This window comes from Dromaius novaehollandiae, chromosome 8 (genome assembly GCF_036370855.1).
Source record: "Dromaius novaehollandiae isolate bDroNov1 chromosome 8, bDroNov1.hap1, whole genome shotgun sequence".
NCBI classification, from domain to species: domain Eukaryota; kingdom Metazoa; phylum Chordata; class Aves; order Casuariiformes; family Dromaiidae; genus Dromaius; species Dromaius novaehollandiae.
The window spans coordinates 40,157,589-40,180,666 of NC_088105.1; the positions used below are offsets into that span (position 1 = coordinate 40,157,589).

Genomic DNA, 23,078 nt, shown 5'->3' on the forward strand with positions numbered 1-23,078 from the left:
GGAGCGATACGGCCGTGAATGTCTCACTGGCTCCTGTTAATGGGAAGACACAGAAGGGGCTAAGCCACCCTCTGTGCTTCCAGCCCATGTCACACCAGCCATTCAGTGCACGAAAGCACTAATGTAGTTGTGACTTTAGTATCTCCACTTCAAACTGCAAATATACAACAAAATAACTGGTTATAAATCATATATTTTAATTAGAAAACCATGAACCTGATAGAGCTGCAGGTAATGAAAGAGAGCTGCCTACACATGACGAAGATGGTAATCTCAAAGGAAGGCCAATCTTGTAAAAATAAAAAATCTTTTTGTTGTGCCTTATGGCTTGATATAAAACTCACTAAAAGCCATGCGTGTCTTTGCATTTATTTTAGTAGTGTTTGAATTAGGCTTTTTTTTTAACCTCCTGGAGAGTCTTTAGAGTTTTAATGATATTGGTGGGACCCTGGTGCTTCGGTGTGTACCTGTGAGAAATGCACGTCTTGCAGCCCAAGTTCACAAGCAGCTCTGGGGTATGTACAGGGTTTGCTACAAAGCAGGGTCCCAGTCCAGCAAAACGAGACATGCTCACACATTCGTTCCAAGGAGGTTAAACCGGCTTGAGTTCCAAAGTGCTAAAATAAACAAAAAAAGCTCTAGTTTTGTTTTTTTGCCAAAAAATTACAGTATCTGAACTGTATGCCACAATAACAAATATTTTGTTTAAAATAGGAATTCATCATCTTTCTGTGGTCGGGGAATGGAAGGAGCAGGCATGCCGACCAGAATTACACCATCTCTGGCTCAGCTGGAGAGGCTCAGTGGGAAAACCCAGGAAGCCGGGCTTCTGTCTGGTTTCGGCTAACGGAGAACACGCGTCTTTTGGAGAAGCAGCACGAGCTGTGCTTCAGGACAGCACCTCCTTGGAGCACCTTCTTGTGTCCCACCAGATCTGCCCACCAACATTGTCCTCAATTCCTCCCCCAGACACCACAATATGCTTACATTATGTGATTTTTGTACCTTGTCCCAGATCTTTAGTTTGCCTAAGACGGAGCCAATGCTTTTTATTTTAGTGAAGAGCTAGTAGGCGAATGATTCTCCGCTGTCAGCCTTACGGAAGGGGCTGAACCGCGGAGGGCTGGCGACGCTGGGACGCGGGCGGTCACAGGAACCACATCCTCCAGCTGCCCCCGCACATGCTTTCCTTCGGCTGCTGCCCCAACAGCTATGTATTTGCGGCCCCGAGCCGGCTTTCTGGCCGGTCTTGCAAGCCTCCTCCTTCCGCACAGGATGTTCCCGGAATCCAAGAAACAATTTTTATCTCGCCGCGGGCTGTCTTTTACAGGAGGGGAGGGCACTGCCCCCAAGGCAGCCGCTCGCCATCCCATTGTATTTCTCCCTGTTTGATCTCTCCGAGATTAAAGTTCAGTATATTTCAGGACAGTTATATTGCTGAGGTAATATAAAATTATTAAAAACAGGGAGAGAGAGACAATATTGTGACCGCACATCAAAAGCCCTTTAAGACAAAGGAGGGAAAATTGACTGGAAACTAGAATTATTAGAAGCATCTGTGGTGTCCGTTATTTAACAGTGCAACATGTTGTGGTGTCTCTTCCAAACCGGCAACCTGGCACTGCCTTCATTTGCTGCTTTGTGCCCTAAAAACCTGTTTTCCTGCTCCGGCAGAGGGGTACAGCAACGGTTGGGTGAAGGATTTCAACCTTGAGGCACAACCAAGGGAACGTTTTCCAACGCCGCAACCTGCAGCAGCCTGTACGAAGAAAACGTTGGGTTGTTTTTTCGCTCATTGGTGGAATTTAAAACAAAACAGAGGTATCTGTTAGATTCGCAAGAAGCACGTGCATTTATCAACGCAGCGGTACTCGGGGTACAACCTGCGTATGTGTGTTTATATAGGCGGGTGCATGTATTTATACACACTCAGATGTTTTCGGGACTCATTCCCATAGTTTACAAAGGCACAATAACATTTTGAAACAGTAACTAACAGGAACCATGACAACACTCATTCGCAGTCACCCTCAGTGTAAACAGTTAAGTGAGTTTATTCGGGTAGATCCAGACCTGCAGACAGCACAAGTGCTGCCTCTACGCTGCCGTCCCTATATGGGTCCCTATAGGAGAAGCATTGCTCCCCGTGGGGGAGCCAGATGACGAGCAGAATACCTCATTCTTGAGGGGGAAAGAAAATCTTTTATTTTTTTTAAGATTTTTCCGGAAAAACCCAATCCTCACAAAGAGGACAAGGGCCCCTCCGCGCCGCGCCGCGCAGTCAGCAGGTGAACAAAATGGCGGCGCGGCGCCGTTGCTAGGCGACGCGCGGGCCGGGACGCGGCGGCGGGCGGGCTCGGCCGTGCCGGGGCGGACCGGTGGGTCCCGGTGCCGGTGCCGGTGCCGCCGCCATCATGTGCTGCCGGGCCCGGCGGCTGCTGGGACGGGAGTACCGGGAGCACCGAGCCGCCCGCCTCTTCGTGAGTAGCGGCCGCCGCGGCGGGGCGGCACCGCGTGACATGGCGGCGGGGGCGGTGGACGCCGAGCGCGGCCCGCTCCCCCCGCTCCCCCCCGGGCCGTGAGCTGCTGCAGCAGTTCCAGCAAACCCTGGGTTCCCCCATTTTGGGCGCGTTGGCTTTCTCGCCTTGCCGATGCCCAAATTTCACCGCCAAGCGCTGCGGTGTCCCGGGGGTGGAAGGGAGCCGGGTCGCGGAGAGGCCGCTGCCACGAAGATATGGGCCGCACTGCTGTTACTGCGTTCAGTAACATACTGCCCTGTCTCTGAAGTGCTTCCAGGCAGCAAGGAACTTGGAAAGCTCCAGAGATTCATTTAGTCCTGTGTTTTTTTCTTTTTTTTTTTTAAGATGAGTACTTAACGGCTGAGATTTATCTTCTTTCCGTTCGTCGCAGGGCATTTTTGCCAGGCCCGTGAACGATAGCTTCCTGGAGTGGTTAGCTGAAGTCCAGGGCCTCAAGGATTCGCTCTGGGAAGGTCTGTCGTACACCTAAACACAAAGCATTTGCAATAGCACGTGCAGCTTGCACATGTATTTCTGTCGTTTCATCCTACAGGATTTGCTAAAAAAGACTTAAAGCAGGTTTAAGAGCACAATAGCATCCAGTCGGCTTTTTTTTATTAGTTAGCACTAAAAACACACTAGTTTTTAGTGCAGCGTCTTTAACACACAGCATATGACGTCTGATCTCTGAGCAAATGCTTTTGGTCTTTTAACATAATGAATGTTTTTTCATTCATGCTGCAGTTTTCCTAGGGGATTGAGAAAGCTGCACACAACGATGTGGCTGAGCACAGGAATAAACAAAGCAAAACTGCTCAGATATAAATCTGGTGCTCTGCTTGATAAATGCAATGCAGTGGCTTACAGCTAATGTCTTTTTCTGTGACAGGGGCTGTTCTTCAGCTGTCACTGACATACAGTGAAGAGTACAATGACGTCCCTCCGACTGTTAAGTTCAACACCATTCCCTTCCATCCCAACGGTAAGGGTTTGTGGGAAAATCACTAGCCACGTGTTCAGATGTTTTGGAAGTGTTTAACTTGATATTTCAGTTCCTTATACTAGCATTTCTTTAGTAAACAGGAATGGGTTCGGATTGCCTCAAGAAACAGAGTCCAGTTCTTCAAGCGTAGGATTCTCGCCTGTGTCTAGATCTTTGTTTGCGTGTTCAGGCCGCCCCCGGGATGGATCCATTTCACCTGTCTAACTGAAGGTCCCTCTGCAGAACCTGCTGACTCCATGTACATTGGTTTAGCAGTAACTTTCCACAGCACACAGTGAGACCACAGGGGACTGGAGCTCTTCAGATCCCGGGGTAGGAAAGAGAAGGAGCTGAGACAGTCACCTTCCTCTTATGGCACCACGACTGGTAAAAGAGATAACAGCATTCTCCTACCATTTGCTGATAGCAGTTATTCCTAAGCTCAACTGCTAGATGTCTGTGGTGCCATAGCTCTGAGGGAGGTTATCACTTTTGCATATGACAGTTTTTTTTAATGGAAATTCCCAGGGAAGTTGTGTATGAAAAGCTTCTCTGAAAGCACACTGTTTCGTATTATTTGGGTTGCAAGTGCGCTCATTCAGAATCGTGGTTTGTCCACACTGAGTCACTCTTTTATCTTTACTGCAGTGTAGACATTACGCAGATACCTAGCGCATCTGCCAGTATGCACCTCACTGCAGGAGGGCTGCAGATCCTGTCTAGAAAATCTGGTGAAAGTTCTGGTGCGTAGCTCCTGCTGAATTCCAGGTTTCTGTGGCTGAGTTTCTGCTGATACCTGACCTAGATACTGCTGCCACAAAAATTTGCTTCTAAACTTTTGCTGTGCTACTTCAGCCACTTCTCTTGTACAGTGGCTCTGCATTTTTTAAGACTAAACATACAATGTTCTGAGCAGAAATCCTCTCCTTCCTGGCAGGATCTACCAGGACTGCCTGGGTCTGGGCACTGGCTCAAACAAGCATCTTGCTATAATTCCTCCTGTGTCACACCATGTTTCGTTTGGCCTAATCCTGCGGAAACAGTACAGCGGGACAACTGCTGAGCAGTGTGAACAGAACTGTCATTTACTGTGAACATGGTTTTCTATGCGTATGGGCAGCTGCTTTGCCGGATGGCCGTGGATGTGTTGAAAAATAGCTATGCCAATGCCATGAGGATATTGCTAGAGGAAAAGGAGGAAACTGAAAAGTTAGGTTTTTAACATGACTCCACACAGTGGCACTGACGGCTGGGAGAGGGATACAGAGCTGTAAGGACCCCGGTCGGAAGTACAGCTGTGGCTGTGGAAGATTCATATTCTTAGAGATCTGTACTGAGTTCGCTAGCAGTGCGAGAGCTTGCTTCTCACTGAGAAGAGGATGCTCTCCTTCCTCGGGAAGGTCACTGCCGCTTCTCCCTTGTCACTTGGAGAGCTGCTTGCAGAGCCTGGTGGTTCCAGTAGCTCCTGTTGGGATTGGACAGGCTGTTCAAGGACAGCAGCTCTGTGACCGAGCTGCCTTACCGAGGGTGGGATTCTGGGTGTGTAAAATCATCATTAATTCCAGCCTTCAAGGGGGTGTACACATCTGTGTGCTGGCATTTCCAAAGAGGTCAAATCCAGGCAAACGAGCTTGGGAGCATTAGAGAAGTCACAAATTAAAGATGATCTGGACGCTAGACTGATACAGCAGGGCACAGTACCAGAAATTGAATGTTTTTTTTCCAAAATAGATTTGCATAAGCCTTATTCTGAAAGAGAGCTGTTTTTTTTTCCAAAGACAGTTGGAATCGGATTGGTCAGACGTAGGATAAAGAAATAAAAATCACTTTTGTGTGTGGGCACATTAGTTTATGCTGCAACATCTCAAATTCTAAGGAAGTTAACATTCCTAGATAGCCAAGCCATGAAGATTACACAAGAAGCCGTAAATCTGGTGTTTCCTAATTTTTGAGTGCTCAACATTGCAATATAAATAATTCTCCTTTCAAACATTGCTTTTTAGGCAATTTCTTTTAATATACTTAATATCCTGCAATATAATTTATGTATTTATTTTCTTATCTAGTAGTTAGACTTAGTCCCGAAAATATGCAGACCATATACAGAGCAGGATCAAGTCTTAACACAGCTACAGCTTTGTGTCTGTAGAAAAGCTGCTGCTGTGCATGGTGCAATAGTTGCATACGGTGCAAACACTGGGTTGTTCCACGCTGGTGCCGAAAGAAGGATCATGTGCTTTTTCTCCCTTATTCTGCTGTTGCAGCAGCTGGCAGAGATACGGGAGTGCCTGGTTTGCATGTTGTGTTTCGTGCTGCTGACTCTAAGGCGGTTGTGTTTATTCACTGCTGGCTGCTTCATGCCTGGTTGTTCAGCTCCGCAAAATAATGCTGCTCAAAGGCATTTGTAGAAGGTGGCAAGCACCGAGCTGGGGGTAGCTCTCAGTTCCTGGTTTGCTCCTGTAGTGGTCCAGAGCATTTAAGCTGCAGCTACATCGGGTGGATGGTGTTGAATGAACAGCTCTTTGCCATGGAGGAGAGGAGGACACTTTGCTTTTGCCAGTCCTTGGGCTTCTCTGGCCTCCCAGTGAGGCAGTTTTGCTCACTAACCTGACAGAAAACTATAAGCAAGAAGGAAAGTGTGTACAAGGAGGAAATATTTTTTCAGACAATTCAGCCAGTACAAGGGGGACGATGGGACTAGATGTCCATAAACAGGGAGGGAAGGAAGCAAGGCTCAGCTCGCTTGTGGAGCTCTGCTTTCCTGCAGTGGATCCCATTGCTGTGGCAATGACCATGTAGACACACTGTTAAAAAGATCCTCAAAGAGGAGTGTGTGGATTCTTAAAAAATCGGAAGGAACAGGGGAGAATGAGGAAGATAACAGTGATGAATCAGCTCAGTAGCGTTGCTGTATTTCTGTCTGGGGTTAGACGTGTGAACGTACCCAGCAGGTAGGACCTGCCGCCTACACTCTCTTCATTTGATCAGTGCAGTCGCAATTAAAATTTACAGGGATGAAATACTGCAGACTGCTTGGAGTTGTTGAGCTGTTGCTGTAACCTGGCCATTAGATGTCCACAAATCCTGGACAACTGTAGAAATTTTAAGTTTCTGCCAGGAGAGATTTTTCTGGGAAGAAAATGGGACATATATAGGAAAATCAGGATTGTAACCATGCAGATGATTCCATAGACAGGAAGCCTGTAGATAGGTTTTGAGTCATTTGAAAATGTAAGATACACAGGGCAAACAGCAGTGATATCTAGTTCCTTTAGTACCTAGCAACAAGATTGTTTCATCGTAAAGTTACACAACATCTGAATGTTTTCCCTTCCTGCAGTGGATCAGTGCTCTGGGAGGCCGTGTATAGACTTCCTTGACAACCCTGAGGAGTGGAAAGAAAAGTTAACAATAACTAACATTTTACTTGCTATTCAGGTAAGGAAAAAGATACTCTTTTACATGTCTTCTCTATAAAAAAAAATAAAATATGCTTTATGTAGGTAGCTGTGAATTTTAAAATGCAAACTCCTGGCTGAGTGCAGAGCTTAGGCAAACATGATTTGTGGGCCAGTTGTTTTTGCAAACAGGAATCATTTCTTTTCACTTCTGCGTTTATTTACCAGTGGTTTACTGGGAAGCACCTTAGCTCTTATGAGGACAGGTGATGCAGTGAATGACTATTATTGGAGTTGTTACCAATTTTTAGATAGACCAAGCTAGCTAGTTCCTTTGGCCTTTAGGATTTATGTTTTTTTATCTTGTGTAAGTTGCTGCTCAAGAGGTATATACCCACCCAGTTCTCTGCACTTCAGAAAAATGTTTTAAAGAAGCTGATAACTTCTAAATTTCTGAGCTACACATTGTCAGTCTTGATCAAGAGTGTTGGGATGAGTCTTAAGATCGGGGTAATTCAGAGTGTCTAGTTTCATTTTGACACCTGGTCCACTGTGATTCAAATGTATTGCCCCCTCTGTTTTTTTTTGTTTGCTTATACATTTGTTTTTTTAAGACAGAAATGAATGCAGCTTTTTTCATGGAGCAATTTTTGCCCATCTTCCTCATTTCTAGCCTCAGTGATCATCACTTACATCACCTTAAATGGTACTACACTGTCCTCTCATAACTGAAAATTTCCCCCAGGTGTATGCATGGTTTTTCCAGACTGCTTTGTATTGATAATGAGTAAAACAAATGGCAAAGTCATGTGTCATTTGTGGCTGTCTGCTGGGAGTTATATAAAAATGAAGGGAAAATTGAAAAAAAAATTTTAAATATAAAAAGTAAAAGGCTACTATGATTCTTTCAGCCACAAAGCAACCAGTTTAGCACAGTAGGGTTATGTAATTTTACCAACTAAGTATGAAAACAGGGTTTCGATGGCTTATGTTTTAGAGACCTATGTGTGTGCATATGTCTTTAGGTGATGCTTTCAAATCCAGTGACAGAAAATGCAGTGAATGCGGAAGCAGCAGAAATGCTGAAAAACAATATGCCTCTGTATAGGCAAATGGTTGTGCAGTGTGTTAGGAACAGCCTGCATCCCAAAGGTAACAGTGTCTCTTTTCTTCTTATTATTCATAAATAAGCGCTAAGAATTTTTAAACTCTTTAAATGGTTCTAAAATCTCTTCAACCAGTAAATCTGAGTGATAATATAATTTAAATGAACATAAAGCAGAGTTTTGAAAGCCTGAATTCAGGTAACTCATCTTATACATGGTGTAGTGATGAATGAGATCCCGTGAAATTCATGTGTTCTGGCGAATGCAGCTGAGATAAAACAGACGGGAAGTGCTGATATTTTCTCCCTGACACACCAGCTGGTTTCTCTACCCTCCAGTCTAAGCATAGTACAGCCACTCAACAAATATTGGCTTTATTTCAAGGAAACAAACAGAAAACAAAACTCTGTCCGTTCAAGCCATCTGATGGAAGCAGACAGAAACCCCCATTCAGGTCTCTTCCTCCCCCCCTGCCCAGCTATTTCTGGAATGGAGGAAAAAACCTTCTCTACTGAAGGAAAGTCCCCAAAAGTCCTCCACCTCCAGAGAAGTCCATTTCTGCCATTCCTTCTGGTCTGGCCCTTGAACAAGTCCTTTAGCCAGGAGTGCTGTTCCCTGGTGATTCCTAGCAGCGGCATGCTGTTTCTCGGCGCGGTGGGGCAAGCTCTCCTCCAGGGCTTTTAAAGGATGCTTGTGTCGTGCTTGCAGCACACGGGCTGAATGAGCTCAGTGATTCTGTGTTACAGGGATCAGTTGGCAAAATGGATTTAGTGTAAAACTTGTGGCAGTCTTCTCTCAGTTTGCTTAATAAGTGCCAACAGGGAGAAGGGGGGTGCAGGTATGGATCCTGTGCTTATTTCTTCTACGCAACAAATCGGATGCTTTAGCCCATTCCAGTGTCTGGAGTCTGGTGATAACGGAGAAGCTCCATTAGCCTCCAAGCAGCAAAGCTCTGCTTTCAGAAGGCCACCATAATTACCTCGTGGGCCAGCTGCCTCTCCACCTTCCTTTCTCATATTATCTTAACATATTGATGGAGTGAGATGCGTTGAATGCAAAGGACAATCAAACCCAATATTGCTGTTCAAATGCGTATATAGCTGTTTTTTACCTACATGACTATTACGGATAGGGAAAGAGGATCAGTTCCTTTGTTACAAAGTCAGCGCAGCTTCCACTGAAATGAATCAGTTTATACCATGTAGGACCAAGATGACCAATTTTTTTAAGGACCCTGTTTTTCTTTGCAGAACTTCCTCATACTGAGAAAGATCATGTTTCTTCTTTGAAGTTTTACCAGCCAGCTGAAGGGTCTTCTCTGGGCTCTGCCAGGTAACAAATTACAGTGAACATGCTGATTTCACTGCCACTATTTCAGAAAAAAACAGCATAAATCCAGAGTGTTTTGGGTCTGTATCCTAAAGAGAGCAATTATTTTCTTTTTCCTGTTACTGAATATTCTCAATTATTTAATTTCCTATGGAGACATTTGGCAAGCAGTTTCCTTCCCAGCTACTGCCAGTAACTCTTGTTCCTAAATGAAACAAGTTCTTCGCCTATAGGAGCATAGCCAGGAAATTTGTCGTTGTTGGGCCAAGTGATATTTTTATTTGACCTAATCAATGGCATTTATTTCAGGCAATACATATTTTAAGATCATTTATTATATTATTAAATAGCATAGGGAAACCAGTGAATTTACTCTAAAAAAATACCAGTTCATTTTTATGATGTATTTCTTTTTGTACTTCTAGGGTTGTACATGGCATCACGGTTGAAATATTTCTGAAGCTAGCTTTCAGACTAGCAGATGGAGCCAGATTCTTTTTCTCAGTTCAGTTGCTTTTGCCTCCCTCCAGAATTTGGCAGTACTTGGCCTGCTGACAGTTTTCTTAAGGACAAGAAGTTCTCAGCCCCTGTAATGGTAGTGCAGTGGATTCTGAACTCATGCTATTTCCAGACTCTAGTAATGGAGATGTGTCTGAGACAGTAAGGGTAAAATCTTGGCCCTGTTGAAGTTAAATTCTGATTCACTTTGGTGGAAACAGGATTTCATTGTAGAATTTTTTTCCCGAATGTCAGTAGGTACAGAATCAGAGCGACTGCAAACCACAAACAAATAGCCTCTGTTTTTCCTCAGAGTATTGCTGATCTAGTCTTTCCTAACATTCTCATATACAACTTCCACTGTTTTCATCACAAGTTTTAAGTGTGGAATGGAAGGGAATCGAGATCCATAATGGAATTGTTTCCTTTTATGGACACAGCTTCAAATATTGCTGAAAGCAAAAGGCCTCTGGCAAGCAGCTTTTGACATTTTACAGGACTACAATGGCAAGGGAGGTTGGAAGGATATCAGAGAGACAAAAATAATGTTCATCACCGAGCTCAAGAGCCCATGTTTTTTCATAACTAGTGTCTTCCTCTCACTTTCATTGTTACTTCCTGAAAGATAATAGACAGTAGAGGAACCACAGGGGATTTCATAATTCAGACAGTGATTCAATCTCCTTGTTTTGTTATATATAAAATTACATTGGCCTGATATGTTTTGTATACAGTTTAATCCCCTCCCCAATCAATTATTTTTATAGAAGCAGGAGTAATAAGAATGAGATAATGCAGAGCTTTAGGAGGGCGCCAAGTCAGACAATGCTGGCTAGCCGCAAGGAGTAGACAAGTCTCGTGCAAGTTTGCCAGGTTTTTGGCGGAGGCCAGTAAGGGGGATGCAATTTTTAATTTTCCTCCTGCCCGTAAAAAGATCTCGCTAAAGAATTCTTCAGCGTTCTGAGTTGTTAAAAAGAAGTGTCTCAAGATGGGATTTAGTAAAGTGGTCAGTGCTGGCTTTCAGTGCCCTTGACAGCTATTAATTGTATGGTGATGGGGCCGCGGTCTTCAGCCAGACCCATTGAGGCAGGAGAACAAGTATTTCCTCTGCTTTCATAGGCACAGTGGTTCTGGGACAGTTGAGCCTTGGGAACTTCTTTCTTGCTGTACTCTGGAGTGCACACACATTTAATCAAAAATCTGATCTCATGAAGTCAATGGTAAAATTATGATAAGACACATGGGGGCTGGGGTGTGAGCCGGGAGGGTTTGGGATTTCTTTGCAGACAGATGTTCCAGGAGATGAGAAGAACCAATGTGACGCCTGTAAAAAGATTAAAGAATGAAGTTCCATGAGATAAGCTTAAACCTCTCTAAAATGTCTGTGGTCCTGCGCCCTCCCTAACACCAACACTGGTGCCCACCTGACCCTGCGATGTCCCAATTCAGGAAGCCAAACTAGGAGAAAACGATACTTTTTTCTTAGTTAGTTTTCTGATGGCTTCCCTCTCAGTTCACCGCAGGATCAGATGAACCCTGGGGAGGGATAGGAATGTGTGGACAAAAGCGCGGGAGAGGATGGGCTCAGGGCGGCACCGACTCGGACTCCTAAGCTGTCACGAAACTGAAGATTGCCTTACCTTACTTTGGTTGTGGTTTTTCTCACATGATTTAGTGAAAGATAAAGTAGGTATAGAGTGTAACTGAGGTGGAACAAGGCCTACTATGTGACTAGCCCAAGCAGCAGTGTGATGAACCATAAAGGAATCATATTTCGGTAGCTACTTTGCTTCATTTATTTTGAATATTTGTGTAGTAACTTTGAAACTAAGACAGAAAACTCATGCAGAAATACCAAGTGGATTTTACAAAACTCTTCCCAATAGAAAAAAAACATTTCTTCCCTTAATAAGATTTGCTGTATAATCAACTTTAAACAATATTTTTTTTTCTTGGAGTAGAAGGGAAGGACAGAATATTAAAATAATCTTTGTGTTTGCTTCTGACAGTGGTAACAAGCAGACATATCAGTTTCTCGTGGAAGGCATTCCTCTTGGGTTTGTTGGAGCTTTCTGCACCTATTTTGTTCTGTCACTTCTCAGCCATTAATACTGTAAGAGTTTTAAATCCACTTAATTCATTCTGTTCTTTTGTGAAAGCTATACATGAATGTCTGTGTTAACTAACAAATTCTATAATTGCCAGAAACTCCTCCCTTGTTCTGTATTTATGTTTTCAGAGGGATTAGGAGAATTTCGTTTGAAGATTACCACAGGACGTGGTCTAGAATAGCTACATCAAAAGCAAGAGATCATTTTAAAGACTCATGTAAGATGATATGCCTGTTTTAGCAAAATTGAACATAATGGACTTGTTGCTGTCCTCGCGCCAGATTTGTGCTAGTGTAACAATTCTGACTGAGTTCAGGCTGTTTTTGCAAGCCTCAGACCTCAGGTGTCCAGAATTCACAGTCAGATTATGTGTTGATGTGAACTCACATGTGTCAGGACAGCCGTGGAGGTTCACCCCTACTGGAGGTCGGCCTTTGTTATATGATGTGGAGTCTGGCATCGTACAAACCCAGGGCAAAGGGATGGCCCTTGCCCCGAAGGCCTTCCAGTCAGGGATTATCCTTTCTGGCTGGGGAGGGTGGTGGAAATCTGAGTTTGAATTGGACAGCATGATGTCGAGGAGTCATTAATTGCAAGTATTAAAACATCCCGAGGCGATGAGGAAAGTATCTATGTCAGCTCTGGTCTTCGAGAACATCTGATAAGAAGGCAACGTTCTACTGCTGGATTTTGCTGTACCTAAATCACTAACTGTGATATATTTAACCACAATATTATTATTTGTTATATTGTATGCAAAACATGGCAGGCAATCCACATTTTCTGTTTTCCTCCTGCCATGCAACTCCATGGCAGTTCTGCAGTGCACTATGAATAAGACAAATCTAACCAATTCTCTGTTATTCTGGAGATGGGGGGGTAATGAAGGGTGAGGAAGCCAAAGCAACACAAGTAAAGGAAAAAATGATAAGACGCTGCTATGTCCACGTAGCTCCTGACAAAGCTGCCTCTGGAGCTCCAGTGCTGCAGTCCCCAGTGCATTTGGTTGCAGGAGAACTTAGCAACGGAACTAGCTGGGGTTCAGAAGCAGTGTGTCCAAGCGGTATTGCAGAGACCAAAGGGAGCAGATCATTCATCCCTTTCCTTTCCCTAGACACACGGATGCAGAGGTCTTTGAACAGGTCCATTCACGTGAGAGCCTATGGAGACAGCCTGAGCTCCCTTGGCAGCACAGATCCTGCAGAGCTTTGGTGCAGGGACATCGTTCGGAAAAACAGCAGCTGCCCTTCCTTGCATCCTCCAGTGGCTTCAGAGCTGCTTTTGTGTGGTGCAGGGCCTGAGCTGAGGAGCACAGGCTGTTCTGGCCTGCACAGAGCCAGCGCAGGTGTCTCGGAGCCTGGGGAGGAGTTTTTTGGCAGCCCAACTAGTCCGTTCACAAACAGAGGAGACTGACAGTGCTTTAATCGCGTGTGTGCAGTGTGGCCTCCCCCTTAAGTGTAAGCGGGCAAATTGAGTTGTAAACTCTGCTAGAAGGTGTCAGGGTGATTTCGATGGAGTCCCTTTGAGTTTGCCACCATGGAGGTGAGATCAGAGTTGCAGCATGGAGTCTGTATGCAATAACAGTGCTCAGCTGTGCGTTGGTTGGGTCCTGAACCAGCCTCACTGAAATGCATAGCAAAATCCATAGTGACTTACAATGCAATGAAATATTGACAACAAAATATAATAGTTTTATAATTTGTTTTATATACTTTTGGATAATTTAGTGGTTAGTATGAAATTCTCTCTAAATATAATTTTCTGTAATTGTGCCATTTTAGTTTTTGAGGAGCCAGAATCCATAGGGAACTACTGTGGCTGGAAGGCAAAAAATGAGAAAGGAACAGAAGACTGGGATAAGGATACGTAAGTTTAAATCACTGCACATTTACATGTGGGGGTCTTTGTAAATGCAGCAGCAATATATGGGTGTGATGATATTTTCAGACTCTGCGTGTTTGTCCCTCTGTGTCCTTAAGTTGTAGCACTTCTCATCTTCTCTTAAATTTTACCCCTTAAGCCAAGTGTTCCCTGTGAGCATGGCTGCTCTGGGGCAGGTTGGGAGGGAAGAGCACGCGTAGCCAGGAGGATGCTGTCTAACCTGGTAGCTTTACTAGAGCACTGCTCAGAAAGGAGACCCTCCCTGCCAAACACTGCTCGGATTTCCTGGGACAAATTCTCCCTCGGTTTAACTGGATGAAATCATTGGAGTTGCTGATACTTAAGGTTAGGTGCAGCTGTGATCAAGGTTCTTAAAATTTTACCCTTGAGTTTTCCTGTGACTTAGTTTGTGGAAAAAAATTAGGGAAATTGCAAAGCCAGGAGACTGCCTCATGTCTCGTAGGTAACTGGAGTTTTCTTACGTTTTATTTCTTCTCTGGTAACTCTATAGCAGGTCAAAAAATGCCTTTTCACTTTGAATCCCATTTGTCTTCAACATCAATTAGAAAGAAAAGGACTGCTTCATTGAATCTGAAGGACAGCAAGTCCTGAATTCAAATTAGGAGGAATTTTTTCTTTCACGAGAAGCCTCTAGACTATAGGGTTAATTATCCTTTGACACGGCTTCCTTGTTTTATTTCCCTTAACAGAACTCCTTTGTTTTATATGTTTGATAATTGTTTCATCATGTAGTGGCACAGCAGCCTACACGAACACAGAAAATGCTTCGAACGCCCCTTTTTGTGCGTGTCGCTGAGGCAACCTGGAGCTGTTTCGGGATGGTGTCTCCATCTCCAGCTGTAGCGATTTTTTCATATTAAATTCATAAGAACTGGAGAGGAAGGTGAACTTTCCGATTTTGGTGGGGAAAAGACGGCTCGCGCTGTGCTTTGGGCCCATCTCGGTGCTACCTGGTGGCAGCAGGTAATGTGCTTTCAACAGCTTGCTTCTTGCCTTTGAACTGCCGGGTTTGGCTGATCAAAGGCAGGTCCAAACGTTCAGCTGCAGGTTCAAACACAGCGTTGCCTCTCATTTTGCTTTTTTTTTTTCTCAATTGCAAACAGCTCACAAAACATGCTTGTTTTTTAAAGCTTGCAGTCTGTTCTTAACTCCTGGCATGGGATTAGAGAGGAAAGAGGCCAAAAATCTGCTGACATAAGTGCAGTAGAAGAAATCTTAATTTCAGTTATGTAATAAAGCAAATGTTCATGCTTAAATATATTTTCTTCATGAAATTGAATCTCTAAATGCAATTACTTCTATAAAAGAGATATGAAATACAGCTTGGTTTTGTATAATGTGTTGTTAACATTACTGTGAGCCGCTTGCCCCGTTGTGTTTTTACATGTTCACTAATTACGGTGGCACCGAGTCAACTGCTGCTTCGTTAAGTGGGTGGGAGCCTGCAGGGGCTGGTGATTTGTCCTGGCCTAACGAGCAGTTTGTTTCACATCATCCCTAGGAAGGGCTGGGTATTGGTACAGCAATAATGGTGAAACACAGGGAAATGTGAAGGTGCAACGTGTAAAGACGTGACTGTAATATAATGAACTTCAAGACGCGTAGGGTGAGAAGCAGTGCGGATCTTGAAGCAGCCCTTAAGCAGTGGCAGTAGAGACTGTGGGTTTGTTTTCTGACAGTGAGAGACGCAAATGCACTCACTGTGGAGGGATAAGAAGAATAAAACCACAAGCACGTTTTCAGAGCGCTTTCTGAACAAGCAGAGGGGAGTGGAGAGGAGCTGGCAGTGGGCACGTCTCCATTGCAGTGGCTATGGTTTGTGCCGGCCTTGACCTGAGGTAGTGGCAGGAGACCTCCCAGGAGTGTGGCTATCATAACCCGAGGTTCAGCATAGGTTGCAAAAGCCATCTGAGAAGCTAAGTGAATATCCAAATGGCCGGGCATGCTATTCTGCAGGCAATGCTACCAGCTAGTTTACAGCTAACCGAAATATTTCCGCAGCAGCTATGCTTACAACCATGATGTGGGCATTCTGGTGACCAAGGAAGGACCAGAAGCCCGAGCTCCCAGCTCCTGGCAAGCAGTCTCACTGCAGGTCTGCTTCTTCCTGGGAGCTCTCGCGCTCATTCATGGGTGCTATGAAATCTACCCAGCAAAAATGTGCACAGCAGGAATGCACTGGGATCTTTTAGAGCTGCTTCATTTTCCCTGTCTGATATACCAGGCACTCTCAGCACATGGATTAACTGCCTTGTGCTCTCTAACAACCAGTGCTGCTAGGATAAGATGGTAAAGAATATACAGTTAGAATTTGTATACATATTTTGCCAAGCTACTGAAAAACAGAAGTCCTGATACTTTATTGCATGCTAAAAGCTGGTATGCCATCTTGTGGCTGGAAAGAGACTGCAACGAGCGGACGCTCTGTTTTGATGAGTATCTGTTTTTGTTTCGTTAGGGATAAATTAAATCCCATCTGACTAACAGCAGCATATCTAGGAAACATTTTCCCCCACTACAGATAATTCGTATGTTCCAGAATATGTGAACATAAAAAATATCCTCTAAAAGCCAAGGCAGAGTGACAGGTATTAGGCAAGCTATTAGGTTGGCCTGTATTTTAAAGGATGTTAGTCTCTGAAATTTTTTACTTCAGCAGTTTTATCTCCCAGTCCCAGCTATATTTTGACACTGCAGCAGAGAAGCAATGGGAAGTCAAACTGAATAATAGTAATTCATTGAAGGGGAGCGAAAATGGAGGACACAAGCTATTTTTCAGGATTGTATTTAATCCCTCTTTTGTACTATTTCATCCCTAGTACACGACTGCTTTTTGGACTTGCACTCTTTGTTTAACAAATTAAAAATAGAAGACAAGATTGTTTTATTTGCTAAAACTGAAAGGGATGTGGCAAGCCTAATAACTATATCATGTGATAAAAACAAATTTTTGTGTACATATGTTGTTAGTATCACCTCACATTTCTGATGTGTTAGGATACCAGCAGCATAGTTCATTTTTCTCTGTTTTTCTCTTAGTTACCTTTCATTTTTCTCTTCTTTTGGAAAATGTAAGTTGTTTCAGTCCATCTTATACCCTTGTGAGGCTCAGTCCTGAAAGGTGTTCAGCGGTCTAGTAAAGAGCCAGCAAAGCTCTTGCCAAAAAATTATCTTCAAAATTGACAACTCTGCAATTAACTCCTGGCCATTAACTTCAGCATGCCTTAATAGGACTTTTACAGTTATTTGTGTGATTAGATGTCTGTGTGTCTGTGTGTTCCTGAAGTTTGGTTCACGAGCAAAACCAAAAGTCCAACACATTCCTTCAGAAACCTCCTGCTCAGCTCTGCTTCCTAATGCTTTTTGTGAGTGCTCGTTGAAGTGAATCACAGCTGAAGTAGTCATTTTGCCTTTTATATACAATTGCCTTAGGCAAGTGTGTACTAAATTGATTTCATCCTTCAGGTTACATTTTTTGCTTACAGTTGCACTGCTATCATCTCTCAGCTCATCAGAAAGCAAAGGAGACAGGCAGCTGGAGGACTCTCTGACATGAGCAGAATTGATCTAGAAAACTACCAGTTTTGCCAGTCTCCAGGTAAAGAATTGGTGCCACATAAATTAGTCCTTCCTATGAATATATATGACATGATTTTCCCCTTTCTTTCTCCAGTGTAAATCTGTCACACCTTCATTGTAATTTAATGTTATCATGAGTCTTGAATCAGGTATTATAATCATGTCATTTGTGGATATAACTGTGATTCCACCCAAGGGAAAAAATTGTGTTGGAAATGGTGGGCAGAACCAGACTTCATGGAAGAAAATCAATGTCACTGTAAATTCACGTCCAGATCACCAGCATATTAGTAATGGTCACAGATTATTTCTTCAATATTGTCTATTCAGAAGTATAAATGTTAGCAACATATGAACTTCCCTTTGGTGAGAATCGACTAGGAGCCTGCTCTAAACCTTGCAGTGGATTATGTTTTGGCTAGTGTTTGTAAGGTTGATTTTTCTCTACTAACTGAAGAAAATCCGGGTCAACTCAAATATGTAGAAGCTTCACCAAAATAAAGGTGATATAAACGAAAGGAGAGTTGGTTTCTAAATATCTCAAGTCAGGAGGTGGGTTACACATTTTTTATTGTCATAAGGTTTTGTTTTTAAAGATTTTTCCCCCCCCCAAAAAAGAAAGAACAGATGTAAAGTTGGTATGTGGAGGTACTGTTGAATTACAGCTGTTGCATATTGGTTTTAAATATTCATTACTTCAGGGGAGCACTGTTAATGGCTCTCCAATGATTTATCCTCATCTGCTGACAAGGAGTCTTCATAGTGTTGCTGATATGTTTCACGTTGACCCAATATTTATTCCAAAATAACACCTCCTGAAATTGATATAATATCAGATCATCAGAGGCCCAAATAATACTGCATTAGATTTTTTTTGTTTCAAATGACTCCATGTCTAAATGTATTTTTAAAAAGTAGAATATTGGGACCAGGTTTTCTTACCAGGAGCTTTTCTTATCACTGAGCCTGTACATGGTAACAGGAAAATCTTTCCTTTTTTGCCCAAGCCACGCAGGTGATAGGCACGTGGGGCGTCTGTGACGCTGAGCGAAAGAGCCCTATCCTAGCACTGCTCCCGACATGCCGGAGCAGAGCTGGGATATATCTGCTGCTGTAATTTGAGGGGTTAAGGAGCCATGACAGAGCTGCTCACTCCACCCAGTCCCCCACTTGCTTTAGCTTCAGGGAACTGCAGCCAGTTGTTGCATGAAGATCTGAAATGTCCGGTTTTTGACTGAAGAGACTGAAAAAAGACTTTTGCAAAATCCTGCACAGCAAATCGCTGCAGCTTGAACCTTTCCTACTCAGTAACAGAAGGGGCAGGACTTAAAGTTGTCTGTACAACAGACAGGGGAGGCCGTTTATTGGGAACACATGGCTGGACAGTGATCTCTGTAGTTCGGTTACACTGTCTTTATATTGCATTTTTCCTTATAAGCCTCAGTGTTTTACTTACCAAGCCTCTGCTAGGAAAGAAAAGGGATGACACATTGAAACAGACATTTTTGCCAGCACCTTAGAAACAAAATATCTCACAAATACTTGGTAAGAGTATTGACCATTGTTGCACAGCCTCAAAGAGTTTAGCTGCATGTTTTGCACATAAATTTCCACACTTTTTTTTTTTTTTTTTTTTTAGAACAGCATACAAAACAAGAGTTTAGTGGTTTGGAGCATTGTGATTTTCTAGCATTCAAAGTAGATGACATCACTAACTGGCTGCAAATTAGTCAGAAAAAATGTTTAAAAATAGCACCATATTTCTCAATAAATCTGTTCCTTGTTTGTCTTAGGGGCATATGGGCTTACTTAACTGACAAAAACAAATTATAATACTGTTAGCACAGCAGAGTCCTAGAGCTATAAAAGAGCAAATGGGAATCCTGCTGACAGAATTGTTAATATTGGTAATGATGGGAGTGGTAGAAAGGTTATTTTACTCATTCAGAACAGAACATTGTGGTATTCAGGCTCTGAGACAGAAAGAAACTTTATATGATAGGTTAAAAAGCAGTTGTCCAGAATAGTTTGGAAGAATATGTGTATTTCTAGTTTAAATGGATTAGTGGCCAGATTTCAGGCAGAACTGTCAACGGCAGATGGAAAAATGTAGTTTATTACATTATTCTGCAACTTGTTATGCAAATACTTGCTATTTATAGTGCATGTCAAGCCCCATGTTCCGTATGCGTTCCCAGCAGATGCAGTTCCTTGTATTATGACAAATTCAGATCTGCATTTAAACTGAAAAATATGATTTGGCCCGTTTTGGAAGCCTCCTTTCTATTCTGCCTGCTGTCCTGAGTTTTCTTCAGTCATTATTAATCCTCTCTCGTGTTTCAAACCACAGATGTGCCTGACCTCCCATCAGAAGGGCAAACAGTGGATGAAGACGGACATGATAACCAAGAAGAGCTATGGGAGAAGGAAGTCGACAGTCTAGTAGCTTGGACTAACACTCTGTCTAACAAAAGATTAGAGGATTAAATCAGAGAAATTGTATATACAGATAAGCAAGTACTGTATTATTTTTTAAACAGTCTATGAATTTTTATACCGTTCCTATCAGGCAAATCTTTAGTTGTGACTTGGTCTTTTTGGCGTGGCGCTATTGGCTTCAGTTAGAGGGTGAGTAGAAATGGAACAAGAATCTGTTTTGCCTGTGCAAGCATGGCTTTTCACCAGTATTTGTGCCTCCCAATTGCACTTGGTGGTTTGTTGCTGTGTAATTGTTTGGATCTTACTACCTAAATAGCTTGCTATTTTTAGGTATTCTAACCTGTACAGGGCCTAGAGCAAGGTATAGCAACAGCTGTGAAGCAGCATCTAGCTTTGACTGCACAGGAGAGAAGATCTATTGAGTGAGAAGATGCTATTGCTTATATCAGACTATGGTTGTGTTTGGAATCTAAATCCAGCAATGCTAATTTTTCACTCCAAGCTTAAATCAGATCCTGTGTTCTTCCGGGCAGTGAGACAGTGTTCACTTACATTACTGGATGTGAAATGTGTGGATGTGGCATTTCTCCTAAAAGAACTGTACATGTCTCTTAACTCTTCCTGGCTTATCCATTGTCGCCATCACCAAGTAATTCACACAGCTGTGTTGAGACGTATAAAAAGGGCGAATGACACATAGGTAGACAGGATAGTTAGGATTCATATGGCTTGGATCCAGACTCACGTTTCAAGAACTAGCCAGACACTCTCATTCATCAAACAAGCGGCATGCTGTCCTAAAGACTGCAGAATCACATTCACAGAAGGTCTTTGAGATTACAAAAGAAATACGTTTTTACAGTCTTCAAGTCACTGCCCTTTTAACACATCTGCACATTGCCTCAGGAGAGATGTAAGTGCATTTTAATACTTGCACACTGTGTCCTAGGGAAAAAAAAAAAACATGTTGGACTGAAGCATAGCAGTGAAAGAGGCAAGTACTTTGGTGTAGGAATCCATTAGAAATGTCTGTTGTGTGATTAGACTTTAAGAATATTTATTATCTGAGTATTTAGAGATAAAGAAGATACGAATGTCAGACCTCTGAAAGCTGTGCTCTAGCTGACACAGTAGACGGGGTAGCTGGAATGAAGCAAGGCTGCTCCACGGTGTGTTTTATGTGTGGCCTGGCAGGATCTTCTACCTGACGGAGTGCTAGCTTGGGCCGTGAGAAACCCACATGAAATTGCTTTGTAACAGCAGTTATCTTACGATTTGGTGAGTCACAAGCCTCTCCCTGCCTTAGCTTCCCACTTGTAGGAGTAATCTTTTCCTCAAGTTGGTCCTGAAAGAATAAAAACATTGAAAACTGTGAGGCACATATGTACTGCAGTGCTTGCAAGAGTCTCTAAAAGAGCCAGGACTGAAGGGTGGGTCATGTGTCACCTGTCCACAGCTGTGCTGCTAGGACATGGCCATGGACAAGTCATTTCACCTTTCTGAGACTTCCTTCACACTGACCTGTGTTATCTACGAGGGCAGTAAGTCCTTCCGAACAGGATTTGTTTCTGTGATGCACTTAAATGTTCATAGCCGGTCTGGTCATCCTCTGGGAACACTGTACTATTTGTAAAGCAAAGCAGGACCTCTGGAACTTATCAATAAACTCACTTTTCGAAGAAAATCTTCACATTAGCCTTCTAACACATGAGGAATTGTTAAATCTTGTGTGTTTTATGTGTACATACATGTTTACCTCTGTTGGAATCTGAGGTTTGCTTTATTTGAGCAAGGAGTGTAACTAGGAGTTTGGTAAACAAGGCACGAGGATGCATTGCGCGTAGACTTACACATTTACATCTGGAAAAGTTAATACACTTTCATGGTCCAAAAGTGTTGTTCATAATCGGCAGGCAAAGGACACAAAATGGGACTGAGTAGGTGCTCGCTCTGCCGAACTGACGTCTGAAGGGAAGGAGGGGAACTGTGCCACGTCCTTGCGAGCGCCTTTCTGGAAGCTGATCGCAGCCTTGTATGCAAGGGATGTGTAATGGAGGGAAACCACAGCTTGTATGTCAGTCTGTGGATGCAGATGATACCACTTGAATCCCGTTGAACATGTGTGGGATGTGATCTCCTGCTACAGATGCCTCACATCTTTTCCCATGGAAATCCAGCTCCAGATTTTCCCGCACACGGAGTAAATGGGACCCTGCACTGCGGTCCTGTAGATTTCACACCTCTTTATGGGCTCCTACCTGTGACCTTTGCTTCGTAGAGCATGCTGTAGGCAGAGTGTAGCTCAGGTGGCGCGTGTCCCCTATGTGAAATAAGAGTATGTGACAGAGCGGTTGCATTAAAGGAGCACGTTGTTCACTCACTTTTTTTAATCAGGTGCCTGTAGAAAAGCTAACCCCCTGCAGACACTCCTCGGCCACGTTTCTGGCTACTCGCTGTGATTTCTCAAGCATGAGCCATCTCCCTGGGGTCCCTTCGGATGCTCCCGCGGGCCGGCGAGCTGCTCCGGGAGCCCCTTCTCCTCTAGATGGCACCGGCCCCCCGCGCACAGAGCTCGCGGCGACGCCTCGCTTGGACGGCGGCTGCCCAAAGGTACGGCCCTGCTTGGGAAAGCAGTACCTGCTCGGTGCAACAATATCACAATGATACTTTGCATTCAGGGTAGGCTGAGAAGCAGTTCAGAAGGGGTTAGGAAAGTGCAGGAGACCTATTTCGTAGCAAGACCAATATGAGAGTCAAAAAAGTCAATAAATGGTTTATTACCCCGGTAGCAAGTTCCACCAGCAGAATACATGCAACCGTATGTATCCCACTGCCTGCTTAGGACTGCAAGGTGTCTATAGCAATTACCTGCTCCTTTTTATGATAATGCTTTTCTTAACATTAAGGGCAACCTTGCTCAGAGTCCGGCCCCAAGCTTGGGGACTTCAAAGCGCTGCCCCAGATCGACGGAAAATCCCGCTGGCGAGGGGATGCCGAGGGGCTGGGCTCCCTCTCCCCCCCCGGTGCCCCTCACCAGGCGTCCCGCCGCTCAGCATCCAGCACGCAGGGCGATCAAAGGCAGCCGGGCAGAAACGACACGGCCGCGCAGCCAAGGGGCCAGCGGATGAAAGTGGAAAGAGCCCTTTCATCTCGAGCACACTGTAAAATATGTTAATAATTTAGAGCATCTGAGGACAAAAAGACAGGCTTGAAAG

At 43.7% G+C, this 23,078-nt stretch overlaps 1 protein-coding gene across 2 annotated transcripts; it reads left to right on the plus strand.

Moving 5' to 3' along the window:
* The first annotated feature begins 2,283 nt into the window (after positions 1–2,283).
* Positions 2,284–21,553, plus strand: UBE2U (ubiquitin conjugating enzyme E2 U). 2 transcript variants are annotated; one of them, XM_026111605.2, is made up of 10 exons: positions 2,284–2,480; positions 2,911–2,992; positions 3,409–3,501; positions 6,842–6,939; positions 7,925–8,051; positions 9,256–9,337; positions 12,072–12,160; positions 13,725–13,809; positions 17,331–17,443; positions 19,775–21,553. In XM_026111605.2, the coding sequence occupies exons 1-10, from the start codon at positions 2,415–2,417 to the stop codon at positions 19,909–19,911; spliced, it is 972 nt and encodes a 323-aa protein (XP_025967390.2). In that variant the 5' UTR covers positions 2,284–2,414; the 3' UTR covers positions 19,912–21,553. The 2 variants fall into 2 exon arrangements, with proteins under 2 accessions (XP_025967390.2, XP_064372383.1); XM_064516313.1 differs by lacking the exon at positions 17,331–17,443 and having other exon boundaries at positions 19,775–19,932.
* Positions 21,554–23,078: the final 1,525 nt, after the last annotated feature.

Bases quoted from the DNA above. Each gene is read 5' to 3' on its own strand.
- UBE2U (XM_026111605.2), top strand. From the start codon at position 2,415: ATGTGCTGCCGGGCCCGGCGGCTGCTGGGACGGGAGTACCGGGAGCAC. The intron at 9,338-12,071 runs GTAACAAATTAC...TTATGTTTTCAG, and splicing joins TCTTCTCTGGGCTCTGCCAG to AGGGATTAGGAGAATTTCGT. The intron at 12,161-13,724 runs GTAAGATGATAT...GTGCCATTTTAG, and splicing joins AGATCATTTTAAAGACTCAT to TTTTTGAGGAGCCAGAATCC.